The sequence below is a fragment of the Myotis brandtii genome, unplaced genomic scaffold, assembly GCF_000412655.1.
Source record: "Myotis brandtii unplaced genomic scaffold, ASM41265v1 scaffold43, whole genome shotgun sequence".
NCBI lineage: Eukaryota > Metazoa > Chordata > Mammalia > Chiroptera > Vespertilionidae > Myotis > Myotis brandtii.
Window position 1 is genome coordinate 1,555,221 of NW_005366455.1, and position 14,026 is coordinate 1,569,246.

General features: G+C 44.1%; 1 protein-coding gene and 2 long non-coding RNA genes across 10 annotated transcripts in view; 1 reads left to right on the forward strand and 2 right to left on the reverse strand.

The window, feature by feature from the left end:
- Positions 1–4,040, reverse strand: part of LOC102245148 — a 14,095-nt gene extending 10,055 nt beyond the window's left edge. The window contains exons 1-3 of one of the 2 annotated variants that reach the window (XR_001363667.1): positions 3,194–4,040; positions 1,027–1,113; positions 314–435 (exon numbers count right to left, since the gene is read on the reverse strand). This is a non-coding gene — a long non-coding RNA (uncharacterized LOC102245148). Of the gene's footprint in view, positions 1–159; positions 436–1,026; positions 1,114–3,193 lie in introns of those variants that run through there. The other variant, XR_314046.2, reaches the window with a different exon arrangement.
- Positions 1–14,026, forward strand: part of PLEKHM3 (pleckstrin homology domain containing, family M, member 3) — a 162,666-nt gene that overhangs the window by 72,439 nt on the left and 76,201 nt on the right. For all 7 annotated transcript variants that reach the window (XM_005874214.2, XM_014546076.1, XM_005874215.2 and 4 more), the window contains exon 5: positions 578–771. In XM_005874214.2, coding sequence (XP_005874276.1) covers positions 578–771 — 194 coding nt within the window. The remainder of the gene's footprint in view (positions 1–577; positions 772–14,026) is intronic.
- The window catches only part of LOC102244947, a 65,615-nt gene continuing 56,083 nt past the window's right edge, over positions 4,495–14,026 (reverse strand). The window contains exon 3 of the long non-coding RNA XR_001363665.1: positions 4,495–5,136. This is a non-coding gene — a long non-coding RNA (uncharacterized LOC102244947). The remainder of the gene's footprint in view (positions 5,137–14,026) is intronic.

The following is a 14,026-nucleotide window of genomic DNA, read 5'->3' on the forward strand; positions in this document are numbered from 1 at the left end:
GGAGGAGAGCTATGGGGGGAAAAAAGAGGAACAACTGTAATAATCTGAACAATAAAGATTTAATTTTTTAAAAAAGTGGTATAGGACACACATACATACGCATATACATATATGTATTTTTAAAATCAGGGAGTCTTAATCTCCCCTCCCTTCCCCCGCCCCCTTTTTTTTACCTTTTTCTGGAAATAATTATAGAGTCACAGATAGTTGCATAGATAGTACACAGTGGTCCTGTATCCCTTTCACCTAGTTTTCCCCATTGGTTACATCTTAAATAATTAAAGTCTATTAAAAAAACACCCAGAAAACTGACCGTGGTGTATACTGGGTCTGTGTAGTTCTGTGTCATTATATCACGTGTGTAGATCCAGGTAATCAGGATATAGAATTAATGCATTCCTTTCAATGCCAAGGATACTTTTACCAGTTGAGTTTCTGGAAGAGAGAAGGAAGACAAACTTCATATTTAGTTTGGGCTTTTCACTTGGCTGGGATATTTAAGCTGTGGTTCATAGTTTGAGGCGGCGTGGAAAGCCGGACGAGTCAGCAGAACTGATGGAGGACGTTGATTTTGTAGGTGTCTAAGCAGGCCAAAGAGTTTCTGGAGTACGTGTACGAAGAGCCCCTGATCGACATCCAGCAGGAGAACCCCATGCTGTACCTGCACGCCGAGCCGCTGGCCACCGTGGTGCGCCTGCGGCAGCGGCTCAAGTCACTGCGAGCCTATTTGTTCAGCTGCCGGGCAGCCGTGGCCGAGGACCTGCGCCGCAGGTAAGAGGCATAAATGTCAGATGGCTCCAGTTTGTTTTTCTTTCCTGCCCTGGGAGGGTGGTGACATGATCTCTAAGGGCCTTCCCAGCACAGACCGGCTGGAATTCTGTGGTTCTGCCTCTGGGCTCATCTTGGACATTTTCCTCTGAGGTCCTCTATCCGACTGAGCCAAGCAAAATGGAAATAATACCTCAGCATAACTGCAGGCGTTTAACCCAAGGCCCGAGTTCCCAAGACAGTGAAGCCTTCTCTTACCTGTAGGTTAACTTGAGAGAATGTTGGTGGCAGTGTCTCTTCATGGACCCCTTCTGTGGTGTTTCCCACTTTTCCCACTTTCAGTTCCTATTTATCATCAGTAAAAATAAGCATGTTTGAAATATTTCATAACTTAAAAACATTTTTCAGTGGGAAATAAGTAGGTGGTTATGGAAATCTTATTTTCCACAGAGAGAGAAACTTGCTCAGCGATGCAGGCGGTAGGGCCAGGACGGAAATGCACAGGCCCACATTCGGCCTTTCATGCTCCCGTCGGTGCAGGCTTCCTGCAGCTTGTTGTCTCCGAGTTCAGAGAACTCACAAGTCCATACCGGGCTCAGATCTCTAAATCAAATCGCAGTGAAAATGTGCCTGCTCTCATCAAATTCCTTCTTTTACAGTTAGATTTTATTGGCATTTAAATTTTCACTCTTGGCTTATACAGACTAGCTTATACTTGACATAATTGTTGATGGTGTTCATAAGTCCCTAAAAATACCTTTTAATTTTTTTTTTGTTTTAATAGAAATGACCAAAGCATATATTAGTCATGGGTTTTGGAGGTACGCCTATGTGCATAAGTACCTTTGGAAAGTATTAAAAGTGATATAGTTTGCTATTTGAGATCCAATTAGAATCCAAAGACACTGACATAACCCCAGGCATCTGAAGAAGACATTTTTAAAAGAACTAAATGTAGATAGTGAAGAATACATAATATGTAGACAAGCGCTCATAAAATAATAATGAAAAGGCAGCTGCCATAAAGCAAAATACCTCTCAGTGGTAGTCATTCTACTACCTAGTTGTTTTTTAGAAAGCACTAGAAAATGGTCAGGATTTGTTCTTATAAAGTCCAGGCACATCTTAATTCTAAAACATCAGGGCTTTTCCTGAAAGGCAGTAGAATTATATGTCTCCAACCAATTTACCAACTAAACTATATACAAGAATTTTAACATTCAAAGTATTTTCAGTACCTTTTGGCTTTCCTCAAAGCTTATTTTTCTTGAGCCTATATAATTAGGTAATATTAAAATCTGTACATGGGAATTATGTTAGATACCTTTCTGATATAGTTTTACTTTGGTTAAATATGCCAAATCAGGGCACGCATTTAGAAATTAAATAGGAGATCCTCCCTCCATATGGATGACTAAGAATACCTATGCTGTTCCCACTGTCTGGTGGTTTACCACCCTGTACTGCACCCATGGCCAGGCCACCAGGAAAGGAATGGAGGTTCTAGAGAGAAGGCATTCCCAACCAAGCCTGTGAGAATGAATACAGTAACTTTCTTCTTTCCCTTGATTTTTCTTCTCTGGACTTGTTCATGACCATTATGTAGTGCATGCCTCGCACAAGGTAGGTGCTTACTAAAGGTGGATAGGTGGAAGGAAAGAGGGAGAATGAATGGGTATTATGGTGTCACTTCAGACCACTGAACAGCGGCCAGTAGCCTGATTTTGAGGAAGGAGTCATCTTCAGATTCTTCTCTTCCTTACTCCCCTGTATGTTACTTAGCACAGCGTCTAACCCATCCAGACCCCTTAAAAATAGTTGTTGAATAACAAATCTAATCAGTCAAAAAGATGTATTTAGTTGGTTCTGTTTCTGGGATAAGTCTCAAATCTGTCCTCTCCTCACTTCCAGTACAGCACCTGGTTTAGTCTCAGGATACTGCAGTATCCTTCTGTCTAATCTTCGCACAAGACAAATTATTAAATAACAAGTATGGAATTCAGGATCTGCCCAAATCTGGTTCATTATATTGCTCTATAAGATATTCTCTAATATCTTGCACTTCACACACAAATAATTAATTTTGTTATTGTAGTTTCTCTGTACTTATAGGCTTGAGGTTACCATGTCTTTCCAACCTGGCACAGAGTAAAATATACCAGTAACAAGCATTCTTTCTACAGCCTTTTCGGCGAGGGGGCCGGGGGGAGAAGTATGGGGATTTGTCTTCTTGAATGACTTCAAATCATGTTTACTAATTTTGAAATATGACTATTTAGTGAAAGATGTCTAAGATTTTCTGGGCTGGGCCATACTTAATATCAATTCTGCCTACTTCAGTGTCTACAAAAATAGCCACAGATACAAAGGAGAACCACTGCCCACCTAATATGCTAATATCCTGTTGCCAGAGGTCATCTCTTACCTATCGTTCACTTTTATATGGAATCTGACTTTTTAGAATAATTAGCTGGCAGTTCCTTTAGAGATGAGAAGCTTCCCCGACAGCAATATCCAAGGTTCCTTTTGTGTCACCTGGGGATACAACAAGAGTGGAAGAGTTTAAACAGTGAGGAGAACCTCTGGGCCCTACTGATCTTACATATCCTTGATAGAAATTAAAAGAGCAAAGAAAAATCCAGCTCTTATCTGGTCGTAAAAGGCATTCTCTCCTTGCCTGGTTTTTACCTCGGTAGAGGAGTAGCCATTAATCTCCAGCAAGTAGGCCCAACATGCTGAAGACTTGTCAGCACCATATAAACAGAATAAAGCAAACTGTTAATATTGCTGTCGTGAGAAAACTGAAAACAGACTGATTAATTGTATTGGCGCTCGCCCGCCAGGGAGCCAACTTTGGTCGTCGCCTTATTAGGGAAGTCACAGTTTGCTTTCAGGCCTTTCATTATGATGGCCGGCCAGTTTTCATCCTCACTGTTTTTGTTATTGTTGTTAAATGAATGCCTTGTTCTTGAACTCATACTGCAAATCTTGACTGGCAGTGGTAATTAGTTAGAAAAAGTCAGTGTCTTCCATGAAGTCTAGAATGTTTACAGTGCTGACAGTTCCGTTTCTGAGGACTCCCAGATGGCGACCCTGCTGGACTGGTTCAAGGCCTAGTTCACTTTTCATGAGAAGAGTTATTTACAGTGTCCACACGTGAAGGTGCATGAAGAACTGTGGAAAGTGGAAGCTCTGTCAGGGCACATTCGGAGCAGCAGCCATCGGGGGAGTCTTTGGGAAGGCCCAGCCCTGAGTGTCCCACTGAACACACGAGCAGTGGGATAAATGTGCACATCAAGTCACAAAGGGCACCTCGGGGCCAAGTTTGGCCCTTAGACATGGCCTTTCAGGGATGCCCCCTATTGTTGAAATAGCTCAGCCGGCGTGGCTCAGTGGTTGAGCATCGACCTATGAACCAGGAGGTCATGGTTTGATCCCTGGTCAGGGCACATGCCTGGGTTGCGGGCTCGATCCCAGTGTGGAGTGTGCAGGAGGCAGCCAATCAGTGATTCTCTCTCATCATTGATGTTCTGATCTCTCTCTCTCCCATCCTCTCTGAAACCAATAAACATATTTTTTAAAAAGTTCTTAAAACAGTTGCTAACATTTCAATAATCAGGAGTTTTCACGAACACACAAAGGGAAGCTGGCCGTCTGGTTTCTCTGAGGAAATCGGAAGCTCTGATTGCAAGGCCTCCCTCGTGTCTGGCGAGCAGCCCTCAGCTTGAGGTCCTGGCCCCTCCACTCTGCTGTGGTCTCTGTGCCCCTGCTGTCTCCCCAGACTCAGTGCCATGTGCTGTGAGATAATGGCTGCCCTGGCTTTCCTGTCCCAGCCCACTTCAGTTATTGCTGTTGGTACCTGGGCCCGTACGTAATCATGATTTGATCAATTAAGAAGAACTTCCCCATAAGTATGTTATTTGTTCTTTACAATAGCCCCCTTGAATGGGTAGGACAGGTGGTATTTAGACAGAAGAGAAAGGACTCGGAGATGCTACATGACTTGCCTGAGGTGACGGGGCTGGTGAGCAGGAGGGTCCACGCTCGGAACCAGGTTTTCTGAGGCTCACATCGCTGCTACTTTCTTTCCCTGGCGAGCTTGCCATTGGTGAGGGTGATGTCCAGAGGTCTCCAGGCTCTGAAGAGGAACTGCTTTTAATTCTCCTGAAGCCTCGATTGAGGTCCTTTGGGAGAGTGTGAGGGAAGGCAGGGAGGGGCAGGAGTACTGTCCCGTGAGTGGGGAGGTGGGCTGGCTGATGGCACCCCTGCGCTCTCTGCCAAGCTCAGCCAGTCCTGCAGGGTAGACATGACCATGGCTCAGCACGGTCTCTCTAGTCGGTGTTGACCAGACCTTTGCGTTTCACAGACCTGTACATTTAAAACAAAAATGTGGAGATATCTATAGGGTTGTCGTATATAAATGTCTGTAGCCAAAACAAATGTAAAACATTGCCACCCGTTTCTTACTATCATTTCATAAAAGAACATAGTAACACTAAAAAAAATAGACAGCTTTATAAAATCAAATAGATTTAACTTTATTCTACTCTTCTTTTTTCTTCTTCTCATTTTATCTTGGACTACTAAAAACATCACCAGACCGATACCAGCTGTTTGGAGCAGCTTTTCAGAAATCCTGATTTAAGTCATATTTTCTCTTCTGAGTGAAGTGAAATCATCCAGTCCAGGGAAAGACATCCTAGAAATGAATGTGGATGCTGTGTGTTTCCCAGTCTCTATCAAAACATGATTTGGGGACCTGGGGAGCCCGCTGACTCCAAAGTCAAATTTATATTATCATATAATTTAAAACTGGTTTCTCTCCGACACTTGTTGAGGCCAATAGTCAATATTAAGCCTATTCTCTCAGTTGCTTAGAACAGAATCGGGTCAGTTTGGGGAATACTAGTACATTAGTCCTACTTGTTTGTCAAGTTTAGTCCTTAGACCATTCGGAAACAATTTAACAGCTTAATTGGGAGTCTCAAGAGAGTATGAAAAGTGATTCTTCTACCGCCTAAACCACCTCTTCTGTTTTTGATTTCACATTTTGTTTGAAGTTATACTTATATCCAGCATTAGTTCTCAGTGACATATCAGCTTTACTGAATGATGAGAAATATCTATCATAAAGATTCCCATTGTTATTAACATTACGTATCCTGGTAAGTACCAGAAAAAAAAAAAAAGGAGTGTGCACGGGGGTTGTCAGAATCTCAATGTGTCCTTCAAGCAAAATTTAGCAGCTTGCTAAGTTCTTAGAGGAATCCCCATAAGTGCCACCTGATTTATCAAGACCCCCTTCCCCCTCCTTCCCTTGTTCCCCCAGGGAGAGCTGTCTTTCTCTAGAGTTCACTGGAGGGAGGCTATGTTCAAAGGTTAATGTGTCCTTTGGCCTCCTATCAAGGTGTCCAAACCTGAGCTCCCGATATCCCTGCCCCGACTCCTGTTGCTAACTGTTCCTCTTGCAGGCTTTCCCCTCGGGCATACTGGCACCTCCATCCATCCAGGTGTGCAGGCTGAACTCCTTTCACATTCTACACCCAGCCCATCAGCAAATCCTGTCAGTTTCCCCTTCAAAGTATATCCACTCGTCACCACCTCCACTGCTACCACCTGGGTCCAAGCCAGTCTTGCCCCTGAATTATTGCAGTACTGGTCTCTCCCTTCAGTCTGCTCTTAAACTGCAGATCAGTAGTTTTATTGCTAGCTTTACCCAGTGGCCAGATAAGGTTCTATTGAACGAGTACAAAAAACATTTTACATAAATGTTATAGGCACGCTTTAAAATTAAATACCCATTGCATTTTGAAGTTATTTATTACAGGTCCTTACAAGCTAATATCTTTTTAAAGTATGATACTTTATAAAAAACACTGTGTAATATGAAGCCAGAGTTCTCGTGGTCCGTCCGCAGTGTGTTAAGACCACAGCTAGAGTTTACTAGATGATGCCACCCCTGATCCTAATGATCTAATAGCTTCACCTCTTGCTCCAAGTAAAAGCCAAGGTCCTATGTGGCCCCGTGCCCCATGGCCCCTCATTGACTCTGTCCCAGTCACACTAGGCTTCCTGTTGAGCACACCAAGCTGGCTCACTTGTCCCTCGCCTCCCCTGTCCCCGCCCAGATAACTTGCTTCCTTACCTCCATCATGTCTTTCCTCAGCTCACCTTAATGAAGCATCTTTGGCCACTCTATTTAAAATCGCAACCAATGAGTAGTAAAGTACAGCATAGGGAACAGTCAATAATATGTAATAACTATGTATGGTGTCCAATGGGTACAAGACTTAGGGAGTGATCACCTCGTAAGGTATATAAATGCTTAATCACTATGCTGTACACCTAAAATTAATATAATGTATGTCAATTGTAATTGAAATTTTTAAAAAAAGGAACATTAATCTGAAATTTTTTTTTTAAATTTGTAACCATTGTCACACACTTCCTGTGCTTATTTCCTTCTGCTTACTACCACATAGTGTGGTATTTTATTTTGTCTGTCTCCCTCTCCTCCCTCCAGATGTAAGCTACAAAAGGGCACGGCTTTTTATCTGTTTTGTTCACTGCTGTCTCCCCAGGGCCTAGACCATACCTGACATATAGTGGGGGCTAATCAGTACTTGTTGAATAAATTAATTCAGTGAATAATGTACTATCACCAAGATCCACCCACTTAATTTGGCCAAACTTATTTTTTTTCTTATTACAAAAGAAAAATATTGTTCACTATAGAAAACTAAAATAAGAAAGCCACACATTATTCTACCACTTTGGTGCATATCCTTCCAGATGTTTTCCTCTAAGCTTTATACTGTACTTGCTACTTTTAACCCAACCCCTTCACTTAGTATGTTGTATCTTTTTATGCCAGTTACTATTTGCCTAAAGCATCATGAATCACTGAGTGAAAATGGTGTTTTGATAGTTTTGAAAGCAGTCATTCTCACTCTGCATCAAGAATTCCCTTTCCCTTGGATGACTCTAGAACTAAAGTGTTCAAGTCATCCAACCTTCTGATCTCCTCGTAGCTCCTCTCCCTTCATGTTCTCTAGAGATCTCACTCAGCAAGTTATATACATACCAACATCAACACTCTAAAAGGGGCCTGCAGACTCTAAAAAAGGCATTGTCACTCAAACTAAACACCTAAATAAACTTTGAAAAAGAACGGACAAATTATATATTAATTTTACTATAATATACACATAGCCTTTTACTTACTGAGAAATCCTTCAGAAAGTTAGAAAGGGCTTTTATCTTATTCTGAGATTAAATTAAATATACATAAGTTTTCTAAAAGACAACAAAAAAATAACACATATTGCAGGAACTGTTAAAAAAAATACCGTAAGAATTTGAGATAGGATCTTTACTAACTGTCCTATAATCTCTCACCGTTATCACCAGACCCCGGAATAATCACAACCAAAATGACTTCCCAAGTATCCCTACTCCAGGGAGATTGTTGCTAAGAAACTTAAGCACAATTTCTGAATGAGCGGGCGAAAGAGACCCTTATTTCCCATAATCATCTACCAAGATGTAATATCCGATGTGATCTTGCCACTTTTTCAGCCAATGAGACTAGCAAAATGAGTTACCTAGGAAAAAATGATTGAAGTTTGTTTCTTCCACATGGGTTGCTATCAAAATATCTGCCTTTGATTTCAAATTGTTTTTCCATTAGCTGGGAGCACGGCTGGGCATATGAGTCCTGTCCACATCCAGCCTAATGTAACTATTTCAGGAAGACCTACAGCTCATAGCAAGAACACCAAATTGCATCTCTCGGGGGATGCTTCGCAGTAGTTTGTGTGCTTTTGGTGTGGGCGCCTGTGCCCTGCAAAGGAAAGACACCGAGGCTCTCAACTCGGTACCAATTACCCACCTGGAGCACCTCTTCCTGGAAAACACAGTAATAATACACGAATAAACGATTTTTCTTTCTGCATTATTCCTTAGGCACCTCTACCCATAGTCTTCCTATAGGCCCTTATGATTTAGAATCAAAATTAGAGATTTTCCTTTGATGTGTTTCATTTCCTGTGTGTGTGTGTGTGTGTGTGTGGAGAGGGGGAGAGAGAGGCGGGAGGTTCTTTAAAGCCTATCGCCTATCACATGTGTTGTGATATTTTCATCATTTTAATCATTGGGTTTTTATCTATTTGACATTGGTTAATAAAATACGTGCTTCAGGTGCACATGCTACAACACATCATCTGTATATTGTATTGTGTGTTCACCAACCCAAGTCAAGTCCCTTCCATCACCATTTATCCCCTTTCCCTCTGGCAATCACCATATTGTTGTCTGTGTCCTTGAGTCTTTTTTTCTTGCTTAATCCCTTCACCTTTCTCACCCAGCCTGCAGCCACCTCCCCCCTGACAGCTATCAGTCTGCTCTTTGTTAGTTTATTTTGTTCATTAGATCCCACATATACACGAAATCATACGGTACTTGTCTTCTCTGACTTATTTCACTCGGCATAATGCTCTCCAGGTAATCGGTGGGTTTTTACATGCCAGCTGTGCAACTCTAAGAGCCGAGCTCCAGGGAAATGGCGATGTCATTAAATCCATCAAAATCCTGCAAACGGTCTGCCTACTTCAGAGCCCACTTAGTTCCTTTTCTCTCGTGAGCATCAGGCTTGTGGGAGCCGAGTTGAAGTCCTCAGAAATTAGTCAGGTTAAATGAGTCTTGATGTGTTTGACTCAGTGTCCTGGTATGAAATGGAAGGAGGAATCCCCTACCTCTTTTGTAAAGACTCCTGCCTTTGATTTCATAGGCAATTATCTCTGCATTTTTAACCTCAGGTGCCAACTGCGTAATATAAGGGCTCTGAATCATATATGATCTTTTCCCTCAGTTTTCATCTTCTCTCACCTTTCTCATTAGAGCAATCTATAATGAAGCCTACGTTACCATCTCGGTGTGCCAGGCAGTCCTAAAGGTGATGAAATAGAACATGTTGGCACTGGGAGTGATTGTGCGGGTTGGGTTTCGTGGTCCTTTAGCAGCTTTCTTCCTGGTTCTTCGGTGTCAGAGGCCCTGCCCGTGCCACCTGCCAGTGATGGGCGAGTGGAGTGCAGAGCCGACTCCCCTCAAGTTTGTCTGGTGTCAGGACCGAGCGGTGAACTGGCATTGGCAGGAGCAGGGTTGTCCTCGGGGCTGGCCTGCTGGAGAGCCTGTCAGCCCTGATGACTAACAGGCCTGCGGTACAGCGAGGTCACCTCATGGACAGAACACCCGAGGTCACTTCATGGACAGAACACCCGAACACGGCAGTCTCATCAGAAAGCAAAGGCAGCGCCCACTGCAGCAGAAACCTGCTCCCCAAGCGACTGCTGAGTCAGGTAGCGTCAGTGCGTCTGTAGCTTTGGTTCCTAATACATTGACGTTTGGAGGGAGCGTAGGATAAATGAGTAATTACCTTTTAACATTTTAGCAAAAACTTGAAGCATTTCAATTAAGAAAACTCGGGCAGGGTGAGTATTTGGAAGAGCTTCCAGGGGATCCACACCCGTTCCCTCTAGGCCTTCCCAGTTACCCCAACTCTTGTATCTGTAGCTTCTGCTTCTGCACTAGCTTCTTCATTTTATCATATGAATATCATATAAATACGCCAAGTCTCTCCCGTCTGTAGGAAAGAATCCTTTCTCAGTCCTACAGCCTTCTTCAGCTCCGGCCCAATTTCTCTTCTTTAAAGTCAGCTTCTTACAAGAGTAATAATTCAGCCCTTCACCCTCAGTCTGGCTCCCCCCTCCCTCCCCTGAAACCGTTCTGTCTGAGGTCACTCATGAATCCCGTTTGCCAAATCCAGCACTTCCTGAGGGTCTTCCTCCTATTATTTGACCTCTCCGTGGCCTTTGCTGCCCTTGACCCTCTTCTTCCTTCCTGAAGTTCTCCCCTTCCTTGGCTCTTCTGCTCTTTCTCCTCTTGTCAGGACGCTAATTCCTGGGCTTCTTCCTGCGGCCGCTCCTTAAATAGTACTGCTTTGCCAGGGTCCCGAGTTTCTGTTGCCCTCATGTGTGCTGCCCGGGCCTGTCATTCATTCTCCTGGCTTCACCTAACACCTGTGGGCTGGGGCACAGAGCTCCCACCACTGCACAGCCAGGTCCAGTCCCCTGCCCCGAAATGAGCTTCCCTTTCTCCCCAAACACAACTGCTCTTCCTTGTGCCCAGTAAATGGAGCTGCCGTTTACCTGGTGGACCTCGCTGGAAACCTGTGATTAATCCCACACGCCTTCCTGGCCTTCGCTTCCTGTCAGTCATCATGATGTGTGGATGCTGCTACAGAAACCTATCTTTCTGGAGGTTTCTCTCAGCCCCCTGGCAGCCATTTAAATTCTTTGCAGGCCTCCATCATTTCTCACCTAGGTTACCAAAAAAATTATCCATCCCTTCACTGCTCCTGCATCCCATTCTGCCGTTGGTGATTTTTTTTTTTTTTAATTCTCACCCAAGGATATTTTTTCCATTGATTTCTAGAGAGAGTGGGAGGGACGAGTAGACGGGAGAGAGAGGGAAATATGGGTGTGAGAGAGACACATCGATTAGTTGACTCCCACACTTGACCCCACTGGGGCTGTGGAACTTGCAACCGAGGTACGACTGGGAATCGAACCAGGGATCCTTTGGTCCGCAGGCTGACGCTCTAACCACTGAGCACCGGCCAGGGCCGTAGGTGATCTTTTAGAGGCACAAATCTAATCATGTCTTTCTCCTGCTTGAGGCACTTCTCCGGCACCCTATTTTAGGGCATTCACGGCGTCTTGTGTCTGGCTACCTCCTGTCTAAGCTCATACCCTATCCCACCCACACCCCCACCCCAAAATGTACCCAGGTACAGCTCCATCTCACAGACAGCGGTTCCCTGGGAGCAGTGTGCTCCCACGGCCTCTCTGCTCTTCCCCACCTCTACCTGGAATGCCCGTCCCTCCACTTGTTAGACGAACTGTCCTCTGTGTTCCTCTGAACAAGTGGAGACTGGTCGGTTGTCTGAAGCCCTTCCTGACCAGGTATCTGCAGGCGTCTGCCTCCCACCCCTGCAGGCGCGACTCAGAGCGCAGCCCTCCCTGTTGTGGCCTGGAACTGTTGGCTTCCGTCTGCTGGCCCCACCGGTCTGCGTATTCCCTGAGAGTAGAAAAGCTCCACCTGGACTCCACATCTCCAGGGCCTAGCATGATGCTTGTCACATGTCACGTACCCAGCATCTTCTTACTGCGATGAAACACGTATGTGCTGGTTTTAGGTCCCAGGTTGAGGTTTTCACCATAGTGACGTCACAGAGGTCATAAGGCTGGACTTGGTTTGCATTAAATTCATGAGAGATCCGACCACATGTCGTGTTTTCTGACAATGTAAATCATCATCCATTCTTCCTTGACTGCATTAATAGTAAAAATCAAAATAAAAAAAATAACAAAAGTTTCCTTTAAAAAAAAAAAATCAATGCCCAGCTGACTTTCTTAAGGGGACAGGAGCGTTGCCTCCTGGACATGAATGGCTCCCCAGGCAGTCCCTGAAGTGGCTGCAAGTTTATCTCTGCATCTCCTGCGGAGCCTCATCCTCTCCTGGTCAGATCCGCCCCAGGCAGCTTCGTGCTACCTGAGCATGCCTGGGCCTGAGGGTTTTCCACAACCCCTGCCACCGCACAGAGTTTAAGGGGACTGGCCCCTGGGAGTCCCTGCTGTCCCGTCGCTTTCCTCCAGAGCTCCCAGGAAAAGGGCTGGCTTGTGCCTCTAAGCCACAGCAGGGAAAATCCCAGGCGCCCCCCAGATGGGAGTGGTGAGGCTTCTCTGGGCTTGGCTCATGTCATTATTTACCCTGCGCATCCCTGTGGGTGTCTGCCTGAGGGAGATATTCAGAGAATATCTGGGGAAATCAGTCTGCCTTAAGGACAAGGCATGGGAAAGAGGAGGAAGCTGAGGCAGGAGTGAGCCTTAAGTTACCTGACCCTGCCTTCGAGCCCCTACCCTCCTTTAAGCAGAAGAGCGTGTGCCTACCTCTAAATAGCTGCAAAATCTCTTTTCCTCATTTTACTTACAGTAAAAGGCATCACTATGATATCTCTCCATCTTCCCTCTCAGGAAATTGATTCTCACATTTGACTTCGGTGCTTTCATGCTACAATATCCATCCTCCAGGGAGAAAAAGAACTGATGGGCATGATCTGTACTAAAAGTCTGTATTTTTTATGGCCACCACTAAATCTGGACACAACATCTTTTCCAGACACAATAAGCTCAGTCTCTTTATCTTGTCTGCATATGTTGCATTTTCCAATTCTTTACGTCTGTGATGACCTCTGTAGTGTTAGACACCGCAGAGTGATAGAGGACGCAGTAGATAAGGTGTTGCTGGAGGGGGTCCGCGTCTCTTCTAAAGGGAGAGAGAAACTAAACACTTGAGAAACACATTTACATTCATAGAACCACCAAACAACGCACAGCTCACTTGAGCTGTACAAAAGGAAGTATTAGGAGGAATACTAGGGATGACTGTGCCCAGAGTTGGTTAACTATTGTGAGAAGAAGCAGCATGAACTGTTTGGAAGCAAGAAGGACCTAGGCTAGTCAGGAAAAGCTCAGAAATAAACCCATGCACATATGGTACATTAAATTATGACCATAGAACCAAGAAAAAACAACGGGGAAAGGACAGTCTCTGGAATAAATGGTGTTGGGAAAACTGGACAGCCACATGCAAAAGACGAAACTGGACCAGTATCTTACATCATACACAAAGTTAGCTCAAAGGGATCAAACACCTGAACATAAGATGTGAAACCATAAAACTCCTAGAAGATAACCTAGGCGATAAGCTTCTTGACATAGGTCTTGGCAATGGTTTTTTTTGAATCTGACACCAAAAGCAACAAAAGCCAAAATAAATAAGTGGCACCACATCAAACTAAAAAGCTTCTGCACAGCAAACCGTCAACACAACGAAAGGCAACCTACTGAATAGGAGAAAATGACTGCAAATCATATAGCTGATAAGGGGTTAATATCCAAAGTACATAAAGAACTCATACAACCCTATAGCAAACAACAACAACAAACAATCTTATTAAAAAAACGGGCAGAAGACCTAAATAGACATTTTCCAAAGAAGGCATACACGTGGCCAACAGTTACATGAAAAGATGCTCAAGATCACTAATCATCAGGGAAATTTAGTCAAAACCACAATAAGATATTGTCTCACACCTGTCAGAATGGCCATTGTTAAAAATAAAAAAAATACCTGAGTG